Genomic DNA, 12888 nt, shown 5'->3' with positions numbered 1-12888 from the left:
AACTGGGTGTCATTATCAAACACCAACCGTTTCGGTACTCCAAAGCGGCATACTATATTCTTCCACACGAAGTGCTAAATCTTGTGGGTCATGATCTGCGCCACTGGCTCGGCCTCTATCCACTTCGTGAAATACTCTATGGCTACCACGAGGTACTTCATCTGCCATATCGCCAAAGTGAAAGGTCCCAATATATCGATTCCTTGGGTATGGAACGACTAAGGGCTGTAAATCAATTTGAGCTCTTCTGGTGGCGCCTTGTGCCAATCAGCATGTTACTAACATTGCTTGCACTTTGTGCGTACTTCATGTAGTCTTCCCTTATGGTCGGACAATAGTATCCCGCACGAATGGCCTTCGATGCTAGAGATCGACCACCGATATGACTCCCGCATATCCCTTCGTGGAGTTCTTCCATTATTCGTGCACACTGCTCGCCACTTACACATACCAGGATAGGGTGGGTGAACCCGTGTCTGAACAACTCTCCGTCAATGAGGGTGTACTTGGTCAAATTTTTCTTTATTTTCCTGGCCTCTGTGGGTTTCAACGGGAGTATTCCATCAGCCACGTAACGCTTGTAGGGCATCATCCAGGTTTCTCCTCCTTCCACCACGTAGACCTGCAATGACTCTTCCCCAAGAACTGTGTATGTGCTTATCCTGGACGTTTTCAATGTCTCCTGAGTCAACGACCGATGACTCCTCTCTCTCCCTTCTGACATGCTAACTTGATGGATCCCTACCAGATTGTCCGCAGTGAAGGTTCAAGGTGTCTTCAGGGTTTCCTGGATGACTGTCTTCTATCTGCCCCCCTTGCCTGAATTGGCGAGCTTTGCTAGCAAGTTAGCTCGGGCATTCTGTTCTCTAGAGACATGTACCAGCCCGAACACCGTGAACGACCTCTTCAAAACTTGGACATACTCTAGGTAGGCGGCCATTTGAGGGTCTTTGGCCTGGTATTCTCCTATTACTTGGCCTGTAACCAGTAGGGAGTCACTCTTCGCCAACAAACTCTGCGCACCCATCTCCTTGGCTAACAGTATTCCAGCGATCAGGGCTTCATACTCTGCCTGGTTGTTATTGGCCTTGAAGGCAAACCGTAGGGCCTGCTCGATCAACAGTCCATTCGGCCCTTCCAGGATGACGCCCGCTCCGTTGCCTTGTTGGTTAGAGGACCCATCTACAGAGAGCACCCGTGTGCATCTGCCGAGGAGAGCTCTACCACAAAGTTAGCATAAACTTGGCCTTTCATAGGGCCTCTGGGCTCGTACTGTACGTCGAACTCTGATAGCTCTACTGCCCAACGTACCATTCTTCCCGAACGTCTGACTTCTACAAGACCTTGCGAATAGGAAGGTCTGTCATCACAACCACAGTAAAGCTCTGGAAGTAGTGGTGAAGTCTCCTTCCTAAGAACACCACTGCTAGAGTTGCCTTCTCTAGGGCCAAGTACCTAACCTCAGGCCCCTACAATACTTTGCTCACAAAGTATATTGGCTTCTGTACTTGGTCTTGTTCTTGTACAAGGACCGAACTGATCGCCCGATCGGTGACCGCAAAGTATAGGCGAAGCGGTGTACCCAGCTGCGGTTTGCATAACACCGGGGGACTGGCCAAGTACTCCTTCAGCTTGAGGAACGCCTCTTCGCACTAGATGAACCTACTGTTCCTCCTCAGGTACTGGAAATAGGGATGACCCTTGTCCCCGCCAGCTGATACGAATCTAGATAGAGCGGCCATCCGCCCTGTCAACTATTGCACCTCCTTGACTGAGACCGGGCTTCTTATTATGAGGATTGTGGCGCACTTCTCATGGTTCGCCTCTATCCCACGCTCGGTGAGTAGGAAGCCTAAGAACTTGCCTGCTTCCACCCCGAACACACACTTGTCAGGGTTCAGCTTCAATCTATATTTGGCTATCATGGTGAATAGCTCTTTTAAATCAGCCACGTGCTGATCTTTCACCTGCGAGATCACCACCATATCATCCACGTAGGCATGTACATTCCGCCCTATCATGGGCGCGAGTACCCTGTCCATCAGCCTTTGGTAGGTGGCACCTGCGTTTTTCAGCCCAAAGGGCATCACTGTGTAACAATAGCAAGACAGCTCTGTCACGAACGCCGTCTTGCACTTGTCCCTGGGATGCATCTTGATCTGGTTGTACCCAGAAAAGGCATCCAGGAAGCTGAGCAACCTGCAACCCGAGGCACTGTCTACCAAAGCATCAATGCTTGGTAGGGGGTAGGAGTCCTTCGGGCAGGCCTTGTTGAGGTCTGTGAAGTCTATGCACATCCTCCACTTCCCGTTGGCTTTCTTCACCAGCACCACGTTTTCCAGCCTCTCGGGGTACTAAATCTTCCTGATGTGGCCGACACTTAGCAACTTCCATGTCTCTTCTTTGATGACTTTACGCCTCTTTTCGTTGAACTTTCTCCTCCTCTGGCGAACAGGTCGGACCTGAGGGTCCATTGTAAGTCGATGGCATAGGAAGTTAGGGTCTATGCCAGGCATGTCCGAGGCGGACCATGCGAAGGCATCCAGGTGTTGTGCTATGACCTCGGCAATCTGGTCCTGCGTTCCTTGGCCTAGAGACTTGCCAAGTTTGAACATTCTGCCACCGATCTCCTTCTCCAGGGCAAGCCCAGCTGGTTCGGGTTGCCTTTCCCTGGCGACCTCCGCAGGGGCGACCCTTTCTTCACTTGGGGCCCGGGTGGTGACAGTGAACACCCCTCTCTTTGTTTTGAGGCTATTCTCGTAGCACCTCTTAGCCTCCTTTTGGTCTAATTTGATGGTGATCATTGTTCCCCCCAAGGAAGGTAGTTTCATCTTCATGTGCCTTGTCGATGTTATCGTTCTCAGTCTGTTCAGGGTAGGTCTGCTCAACAGTATGTTGTAGGCTGAGGGAGCGTTAACAACAAGGTATCTAATGTTCTCTGCGGGAAGTGACACCATCCGTGAAGGTGGTTCTCAACTCTATGTGCTAACGCACTTCTACCTGGTCTCCAGCAAACCCATACAAGAAGCCGGTGTAAGGCCTCAACTGGTCGGGAGACAACTATAATTTGTTGAAGGTCGACCAGAACATAACGTCTAGAGAGCTTCCCTGGTCCACCAGAACACGATGCACCTTCCTCCCTGTTGTCACTACCAAGATCACCACTGGGTCATTGTCGTGGGGGACAACATCTCGGAGGTCGGCCTTGGTGAAGACGAGGTCGATGTCAAGGGCCTAGTCTGCCTCTTGCACCTCTACCGTCATCACCGCTCGTGCATACTTCTTTCGCTGAGAAGCGGTGCATCCTCCGCCCAAGAAACCTCTTGAAATGGTGTGAATTTCACCATGAATGGGCATATCGTTCCCCTTATCACCCCCTGGCGCTGCCAACGCCTAGACTCTCTGCGGTTCCAGCAAGTAGTCCTTCAGGAAACCATTCTTCACCAGTTCATTCAATTGGTGTCCGAGTGACAAGCAGTGACAAGCATTTTTAAAAGTTCTTGTTAGGCCCCAACCTCTTGTCAGTTTTCGCGGGCATCTTCAGTCTCTACGCTATGTTGGGAGTAGCGATCAGCTCCTTCAATTTTACTAGGAAGTTGTGCCTTGGGGGCACATCCTCCCTCGCACGCCCCCTGATTTGGGGCTTCCTGGGCTCGTAGGGCTGCTGCTTCGTTGGGGCCTTCTTCTCTGTCGTCGCCTCATCTACCCTCATGGGCTGAGCTCAACTTGGCCCTCACGGCAGGTGGGGATAATGTTTCTGTGCTTCTCGGTGAGTTCCCCTTCCGCGACGATATGGCCTACCGCTTGACGCCTAATCTCGCATAAGGTTTTGGGACGACACATAATGAGTGACTCACTGAAGGGTCCTGGCATGATTCCCTTCTCTAAAGCGTGAACCATCATGTCCTCGTCCTTGGTGTGCAGCCTCACCACCTGTGCCCCGAATCGGTTGAGGTAGTCCTTCGAGGACTCTCCTTGGTACTGTCGTATGTCGAAAAGATCGTAAGAGACTGGCGGGGGAGGCCGATTGGCTATGTATTGCTCCCTAAACAACGTAGAAAACTGCGCAAACGATGTTACGTGCCCATCATGGAGGCTGACGAACCAATCCAGCGTTGTGCCTGTCAGCGTGCTCATGAACAGTTTGCAATGCACTGCATCTGAGCCCCAGATAGCATCATCTAGGTGTGGAAGGCCGTGAGATGAGCCTTTGGGTCCTCTACACCTGTAAAGGTGGCTTTAGGACCTACGAACGTGGTGGGTATCACGACGTCCATGATCGCCTGCGAAAATGGCATTGGGAAAGCCCTGGGTGGCGTAGGCGGGGCTCGCTCATCCACCGCACGTTCCCCAGCCTGCTGCAAATTCCTACGCAGTTCCTCGTTGGTCCTGCGAAGCTCTTCGTTCCTTGCTTGCGACGCAGCCAGGTCAACCTGGATGCGTTCCTGCTCCATTCTGGATGCCGCCATCGTTTCCTGAAGGGCGTGCATGTTCCTGCGGTTGACTCACTTGCCAGAGGATTCTAACGATGATCACGCGCTTGCTTATCTCCGCCTAGGTTTGTGCCCTCCTTGGATCGAAACACTTTGTACCTGCAAAGACAAAGGGGCGCCCTAGAGGCCGTTTGCATTCTGACGCTCAAGTCAATACTGGGGCAAAGAAACAAAATGTGTGTTATAGTCTCAAGAACTGCGTACCTTTGGGGGTTTTCTTACTACCCTTTATATAGTATAGGGTTTTCGTTGTTTCCGTTACCCACACTTAGGGTTTCTGGAGGTATGCCCTTGCACCGCTATTACCCAATCTTAGTGCAATCTAGCACATAAGGCTCCCTCACTAGAGTGTAATCTCTAACGGAATGGCCACCTGGGTACTAACTTGTGCACCTAATCTCTGGGGCCATCCGTCCTGGGGGTGCCATAACTGTTCACGTGTTATGCATGCAACCTGCTCCTGGAAACGTAACCCTAACGGGCCTTAGTGCCTCCAGTGGTTCTTTACTTGTGTTGCGCCTGAATGCGCTATTCACACCACATGCATAGACTCTCCGTGAGCTAGAGCTTTTCCCTTAACTCTGGATGGTATTATTGATAACTGATGTGTTTTCTGGGACCCACCTTTCATGGTCCAATTCTGCTGTTTGAATCACCGATGTCCGATGTCACATCGACCTTACTCTGTTGTCGAAGAGACGTCGGGACATCCTGGTGATCGACATCTGACCACTAGTCGGCTCCCAGGCTCGTGCCGCTTGCGAGACACTGGCTCATGCCGTTTGTAGGACCCAGCTTACTGGCCCACCATTACTAGCAGTCAACGATGTTTGATGACTGGTCGGTACAACATTGTTGCAATTTTGCACTAAAGACCACTTATTACATTTAGAATTTATTTATTTAGAAATTTTGAATTATTTATATTTTTAAAATTTGAAATTATTTATTATAACTAATATATTATGATTTATTTATACAAGAAATTCTTTTTATTTAATATGTTCCAAACTCTATACATTATATTATCTGAAATTATTATAAAATAATAATAATAATAATTAAAATTAATATATATAATTTTATAATATTTTTTTATAATTACTTTATAATATAATAATATGTTTCTAATGTCTCTTTTAATATAATAATTTTTTTTTCCAATAATAATAACTTATAAACCAAAATTATTTATTATTATTTTATTTTTATCAAACTAAATATGTATAATAAATATATTATAATTTTAAAATAAATCCTGTGAGTTACAATTTCTACTTCTTTCAGGTTTATTTATTGATGTTTATGTTTCATTTATCTTCATTTTATCATCTGTACTTTGATGTCTATTTTTTTTTTTATATTCAAACTTGCTTTATATTTATATATTTATATGCATTTTATTTTTACTTCTTTGTAATTCATATTATCCATTATAATTAAATTTCAATTTAACTGATTATCTTTAATTATAACAAAAAGTTATTAAATTTTTATAAAATATTTTAAATGTATAAATTTCAAAAATAAATAATTTTCAAATTAATAGATAAATAACAGCATGGCGTCATCAACTTGCACGGCTTAAAACACAATACTATAAATTAACTATAATTTATTTAGGACCAACTATAGTGAACGAAGTTTCATGGAACCATGTACGACAAGAAAATATAAATATAAAATGAAGATGAAAACTAGAAGGACCCACACATTTATTGTTGGCAACCAAAGAAAAGTCAAAACAAGGAAAAATCATAGGAGAGAAACTAGAAAGCTTTTATCACATACACACATATGTATTGAATTATTTAAGATAATATTATTTATCTTTTAATAAAAATAATTAATAAATAGTTTACGTTCTAATTCATACTATATATAATATATTTATTGAATTTCACAATAACTTTTTTTAATAATTACATTAAAATTATTTTTTGGTTAACTGATAAAATACAATACAACACTGTAAAAATTGTAATGGCAGTCCATACAAATTAAATTTTAATAAAATATACTAAAACATTTTTTTCTAGTCAACTTATATTACTTTCAAAGATATTATATGTACCGGTTAGGCAATCCGATAGTTCCTTCGATCAGCTAGCATAAATATATTATGATAAAAATGAAATATGGGATAAATAAAGTAGTTTTAATTTTATGATGATACACATTAAATACGTTTTATTAATGATAAAGTCCATTACAAACTCTACAAAATAAACATGTTATACAAGAGTAAGTTACTTTTTTATTATTACATTAACTACATCCAAATATCAAATACTAACTTGAGCATCGAAAATTTGTTTGTAGGTAAACTCCCAACTGAAAGTTAAAGTCCAAACACAAGAATAAGAGAAAGGAAAGCACGACCGAGGAAGAAGAATTAATTGTCCAGTCGATAAAGAGGTACTATATAGAAAGTACATTATATAAAGAGCGAATGATAAGTTCATACTTTAATAAGTTCTTATAACTTATTATCATGTATACACACCATATACACTTTCGCTGATCAGGCCTTACTACGGGTTTCAACACATGTATTCTTGGGGCCCCGTTACGTGGCCCATTATCTTGACCAGACAACCGAGCTAACCTGCTCCACACAGGTGTCAATGTCTGATCACCTGAGCACCGAGCCCAGCGCTCTAGTCCAGTACACAAGCCCCCCAGGCTCGAACTGGAACTTGTTATAGTGAAGAGGCTAATTGCTTGCCTATGGCGACCTACGTGTCTTGTGAGTGACGCGACGTGCACAGTGCCTTGAGGTGACGTCTCACAAGCGTACACGTGGCCACATCAACGATTGGAAAATGTTGCCGCTTGCGCTTCCCGTATACCGTAACCCTTCAATTTTTACGCTCCCTTCACTGTGTTATTCCCTTCTTTGCACATCTCTTTGAACATTCTGCTTTGAACACCCTGCTCTGTCCTCTCCAAACAAGCCTCCTTGCCTCCCTTCATCAATCATCTCAGGGTACATTTTTTTTTATCTTGTGACTACCTGTGGTTTTCCATTTCAATGCCTTTAATCTGCTCATAACTGCGTTGGGACTGTTTATATTTCTCGTATCTGTGATCGCAAATACCTCTGTTTTTTGCTTCCTTGCTTTTTTCCTCAAAACACATGTGCTTCCTCCTCTGAGTATTGCATTTGTTTTCTTTCTTTATTTTAGGTTCCCTGTAAAGGTGTCTCCTTGGTGGTGGATTGGGTAGTGGTATGGTAAGCCCACACAATTCTAGGAACCTCGTCTGCCCAAGTTCCCTTGGCTTTCTCTAGCCTCTTCTTTAGGCCTCTCTGAGCAGGACTCGGTTAGCAGATTTGACCTGTCCATTCGTCTGGAGGTGTTCTACCGAGGCGAACACTTGCTTGATGCCAAGCTCTGTGCATAGTTTGTCTAGCTGCTGACTTGCAAACTGGGTGCCATTGTCAGACACTAAACGCTTTGGGATTCCAAAACTACAAACTATGTTCTTCCACACAAAGTGTTGAACCTTGTGGGCTGTGATATGTGCAACAGACGCAACTTCTACCCACTTGTTGAAGTACTCGATGGCTACCGCCATGTACTTCATCTGACGAACTGCTAGAAAAAAACAGACCTAAGATGTCAATCCCCCATGTGTGAAAAGGCCATAGGCTGTGGATCGACCGCAACTCCTCTAGGGATGCATGGTGCCAATCAGCGTGCTGTTAGCACTGTTTGGTGAAAACTACCAATTGTCTTTTTTTTATTGAATGCAAACATTTGTAGTGTTTAAAATATCAACTATGAATTTCAAAAGGCAAAAACTATATTATAAAATAAGAAAATAAATAATATTCAAATATATTATCTAAATATAGCTGCAATTATCTCCACAGTAAAACTTTTAAAAAAATTAAAAAAAATGTAGTTATTTTTACAATAAATATTATAACAAAATATAACCTATTTACATTTTATAATAATAATAATATTATTATTATTTAATTTATTAATTCACATAAGAATAATATTTTATTATGAAAATAAGTATGTAATGGGATTGTTAATATTAAAAAAATTATTAATAAAAACTAATTTTAGAAAAAAAAATTATTATATTAACTAAATTAGATATTATTTTATAAACTAAAAAAAATCTCTGAAATTTAAATAATAATTTTAAAAATAGTATCTAATGATACTTCAAATTTGTTACTTAATTAAATATCAATTTAAAATTATTTATTAATAATAAAAATTATTTTAGATATTAATAATTATTTTTAATTTATTTAAAATAATATTTAATTTATTTAGTATAGTAATTAATTATTTTTTAAATTAATTTTATTTAGTGATTTTTTTTAGAGTAATCAAAATTGATAATCATGACTAATGCTTGTATTATTTTAACACATAGTATTTCTTAAAATTAAAATCGCATATATCGTAATGAGGATAATTATTTTTTTTATTCCTTTATATCAAAATATTATCATGAATTAGCAACTATTCTGAAGTTGACTTACTTTTCAACACTCGTTTTTCTAGTCATCAGTTTCTTTGATTATTCATTCCTAGACCAGTTCAACTCATGTTTTCCAATCACACTTGTCATTGTCTCCTCATATATATTTCTATATATATCTATATGTAGATAGATAGTTACTTATATCTGTTTCTGCTATAACTTAATTGCTTCTCATAAATTCTAAGTCTTAAATAATCGTTTAGTCATGAAATTATCAGCAAGAGCAAGCATGAGTAACCCTTGTTTCTTCTTCTTCTTCCTTATTGCTTCCTTTTGTTTTTCCTCCTTTGCTTCTGGAGCCACTCTGCCCCAGGATGAAGGTACGTTAATAGCTTCCAATAGTTTGTTAAAATCACTATCGAACTGAGCCTTAGTTTATGTGTTGTTTTATTTCTATGAAAATTTGTTGAGTTTGGTAGTAAGGTAAATTACCCTAATATTCACATCAAAAACTGATTTTTTATGAGTGGACACTAAAACTTTTACATAATCCAATCTTAATAATCTATTCCATCATTAAGATTAATACATGCTAATTTTAATTAAAGATTAATACACATATATATAGTGTGATTAGAAAAGAAAAAAAAATTGTTCAGATTTATATTCTTTTTGCTTCTAATGCTACATGCTCACGTATAAGAATGATTTGGTTTATTTGAGGTGAGGATGGGAGAAATTAAAGCTGAAACATGAGCAACAGAAAATAAATTTTCCCTTTTTCTATTTTCATATGCTAGTTTTTTGTTTTATAGAATTCTGTTTGACTTTTATTTCTTTGGATTTTATACCAATATATTATATGCAGAGAGAGACCCTTTTTAGTAGGTAAGAAAAAAAAGTTCATTTTAATAAAATTATGTTGCTATCTTATTTGCTTGAGTTCAGACAATATGATATTAATTTTTCTTTAAACTCGTACATAATTTTTTATTTTATTTCTGGCATAGCTGAAACTAACCTAAATATTGATCAAAGTGAGATATCACAGTTCCTAATACTTTCATCATGAGAAAATATTGTTATGGCAGTGAAAGCTCTGGAAGATATAGCTAAGAGACTTGGGAAGAACGACTGGGATTTCAGCGATCCATGCAATTTGGCATCTGAAGTAGGATGCAAATGCGACTATAACGGTGGCACCGTTTGTCATGTCACCAACATGTAAGTCTCTCACTCATTCTCTAGTTTTTTCTTGAACAGTTTATATGTAAATGAAACCATTTAGGTTTTTTTTTTTTCAAAATAATATAACTCAAATTATTCAAAAATAATTTGAACTGGATATTGCTCTCACCGGCTAGCTGACCTGGGTAAAAAACTCCTGTTCTAACCTATCTCTTCTGGATACTGATTTGCGTCTTCTTGTTGCACTGGAATGTGGTTCCGTTGAGACAGAGGATGCTCCACCTGTTGATCACACTCCGACGATCAAGTCAGTGAGAGCTTACCAAAAATTAATCAGTTTCAGTCTAGTATTTAGAAACAACGTACCTTCACTTGGAGTTTCAAGCCCCTTTTATAACTATTCATGTAACAACTTTCGTTCACAAGAATATAATCTCAACTGGAAGCATAACTAAAAATATTTAATCTTTTATCTTAATAGAAAAACCACTTGTCACCAATTGTCTTCAGGTGCTAACCACAGGCTAACATTCTGTTTTACGTGTGCACCCGACGCTCCTCTTTTATTCTCAACAGCTATTAATTATCATGTAACCAACATGCAACATATCACAAGAGATAAAATATATTTTTATCTTGAGAATAATATGATAACAGATTTAAACAATAACAATTATAACTTTCATATTCAAAAGAATATCACAACAGATAAAATATTTCTTTATCTTTTATCTTCAGAATAATATCACAACAGATCAAATATCTCTTTATCTTTTATCTTCAGAATAATATGATAACAGACTTAAATAATTACTATTATATCTTTTATCTTCAGAATAATATGATAACAGACTTAAACAATTACAATTATATCTTTTATCTTCAGAATAATATCACAATAGATAAAATATCTCTTTATTTTTTATCTTAATTACCTTTAATGGGTTGACCAACATCTGGGCCAAACTCGTGACCCACCCTTTAGACCCAATAGCTGAGGTCCCGAGCCTTTGAGCACTCCTATCCAGTACACAAGCCCCCCAGGCTCGAGATGATCTTTGGTTAAGCGAAGAGGCTTTTGAGTGCTTTGGCGGCTAACATAACGGTTTCTCAGTGGGTAGGTGATAACTCAGTAAACCTTAACTAGCTTAAGCCAATGCATGTCTCGTTACTTAACTTAGTAAACCTAGACTAGCTTAAGTATAACAACTACTATTAATACACATGCGCTTTAGTATAACAACTACACCTACAGATAACTTATCACTTAAGCTAACACGTTTTAACATGGAGTAACGAAGAAAACAAAAATCCAACTTAACAAAAAACTAACATTTTGCTGAACTATACCCCATAGCCACTACGAGCTAATGCTCAATCTCGGCGTATCCATGTGTATTTCATAGGCTTGGGCAAGGGTCACATACCTTGATCTTACCAAGCATTGCTTCACATAGTTCGTAGTCGGATAACTATACCTTTCTGAGCTTGATCGTTCTTTCAACGAACAAGCCTGACTTACTATGCGTTTACACAACCTAGTCACAATACTCATCTGCAAAGTGTTAGAATGGATGGCTTTAAACTAGAGGGGGGTGAATTGTTTAAAGAGGGTTATCGCAAACTTTTAAGTCAAGAATGAAATTCTCTCAAGAAAACAATTGATAAAGAAATCAGTTTGCCAAAACAGCAAGCAAAAGCTGCAGTACTAGAAAAACAATCGGTTGTTTATACCAGCAAACAACAAACAAAACTGAATTTAAAGAGATTAAGGATAGAGAGATTGCACACAGATGTTTATACTGGTTCACTCTAAACCCAGAGCTACATCCAGTCTTCTCAGAAACCCTGAGGAAATCCACTAAGCAACCACACCTTGATCACTTACACCACAACCAAGAAAGTGACCTTGATCACCTCAAGACACACACTCTTCTTGGCCAACACACGAACACTAAGATTGCTGATCTTGATCCCCTCAAGAACACACAACCAATCTCAGCAAACACAGAAACGAAACTTGTTTCACAGAGTACAAGGATTACACTTGTTACAGAAGATAATCTGAAATCAATACAAGCAGAATCCTATTCCACACACTTCGGTCAATCACAAACTCTAAGTAATCTCAGCTCTTTGAAAAACTCAAAATCTCTATTCAAAATCTTGTAAAAGATTGTTACTCAAATTTGTTTTTCTAAATTTATTCAAAGATGTTGTTTGTTATCAAATCTTAACAAACTCTTAAATTGCATTAAAAGATTGGTCAAAGCATTTAATGACTAGAGCGTAAGCAGTTAAATCATTTAAGGCTTAGTCAAAGATAAAACAATTTTTCTGTTATGGTCCCAAAACAAACAACCGGTTGTTTCCTCAAATCAATCGGTTGTTTTGGTTTTAACAACTCAACCATTTGAAAAATAGTTTTCAATCTTTTCTAAAAACATCTAAGTATAAACAATCGGTTGTTTCGACAAAACAATCGGTTGTTTTTAACTTAGTTTGAAAAACATTTTTCTTTCAAAAAGATTGAGAATGCCTATGCTTTGGATTCAATCAAAAGGTGGATTACAAACACAATCTACCCCAGATCCTAACTAAAGCAGCACAGCAACAGCAAGCACAGGAAAGGCTTCAACATCCTTCAAAGGGTTTGGATTCTTCAAAGCTTGAACACCACTTGGTTCAACAATCTCCCCCTATTTGATGAAGACAAATCCCTGATGCTTGTGTTGTACCTGATTGAATCTGAAGC

At 39.3% G+C, this 12888-nt stretch overlaps 2 protein-coding genes across 4 annotated transcripts in view; one reads left to right on the top strand and one right to left on the bottom strand.

Annotated features, from left to right (window-relative positions):
- Window positions 1-232: 232 nt before the first annotated feature.
- Window positions 233-724, bottom strand: LOC137834059 (uncharacterized). Its single transcript, XM_068642124.2, has one exon. It carries the CDS (start codon window positions 722-724, stop codon window positions 233-235), a length of 492 nt encoding a protein of 163 aa, XP_068498225.2.
- Window positions 725-9163: 8439 nt separating this feature from the next.
- Window positions 9164-12888, top strand: part of LOC137835234 (putative leucine-rich repeat receptor-like serine/threonine-protein kinase At3g14840) — a 36159-nt gene continuing 32434 nt past the window's right edge. For all 3 annotated transcript variants that reach the window (XM_090302093.1, XM_090302092.1, XM_068643638.2), the window contains exons 1-2: window positions 9164-9325; window positions 10037-10169. In XM_090302093.1, coding sequence (XP_090158219.1) covers window positions 9211-9325; window positions 10037-10169 — 248 coding nt within the window. In that variant the 5' untranslated portion in view covers window positions 9164-9210. The remainder of the gene's footprint in view (window positions 9326-10036; window positions 10170-12888) is intronic.

Source organism: Phaseolus vulgaris, chromosome 5 (genome assembly GCF_051622355.1).
Source record: "Phaseolus vulgaris cultivar YP4 chromosome 5, ASM5162235v1, whole genome shotgun sequence".
Lineage (NCBI taxonomy): Eukaryota > Viridiplantae > Streptophyta > Magnoliopsida > Fabales > Fabaceae > Phaseolus > Phaseolus vulgaris.
This window is presented reverse-complemented; position numbering and strand designations above follow the sequence as displayed.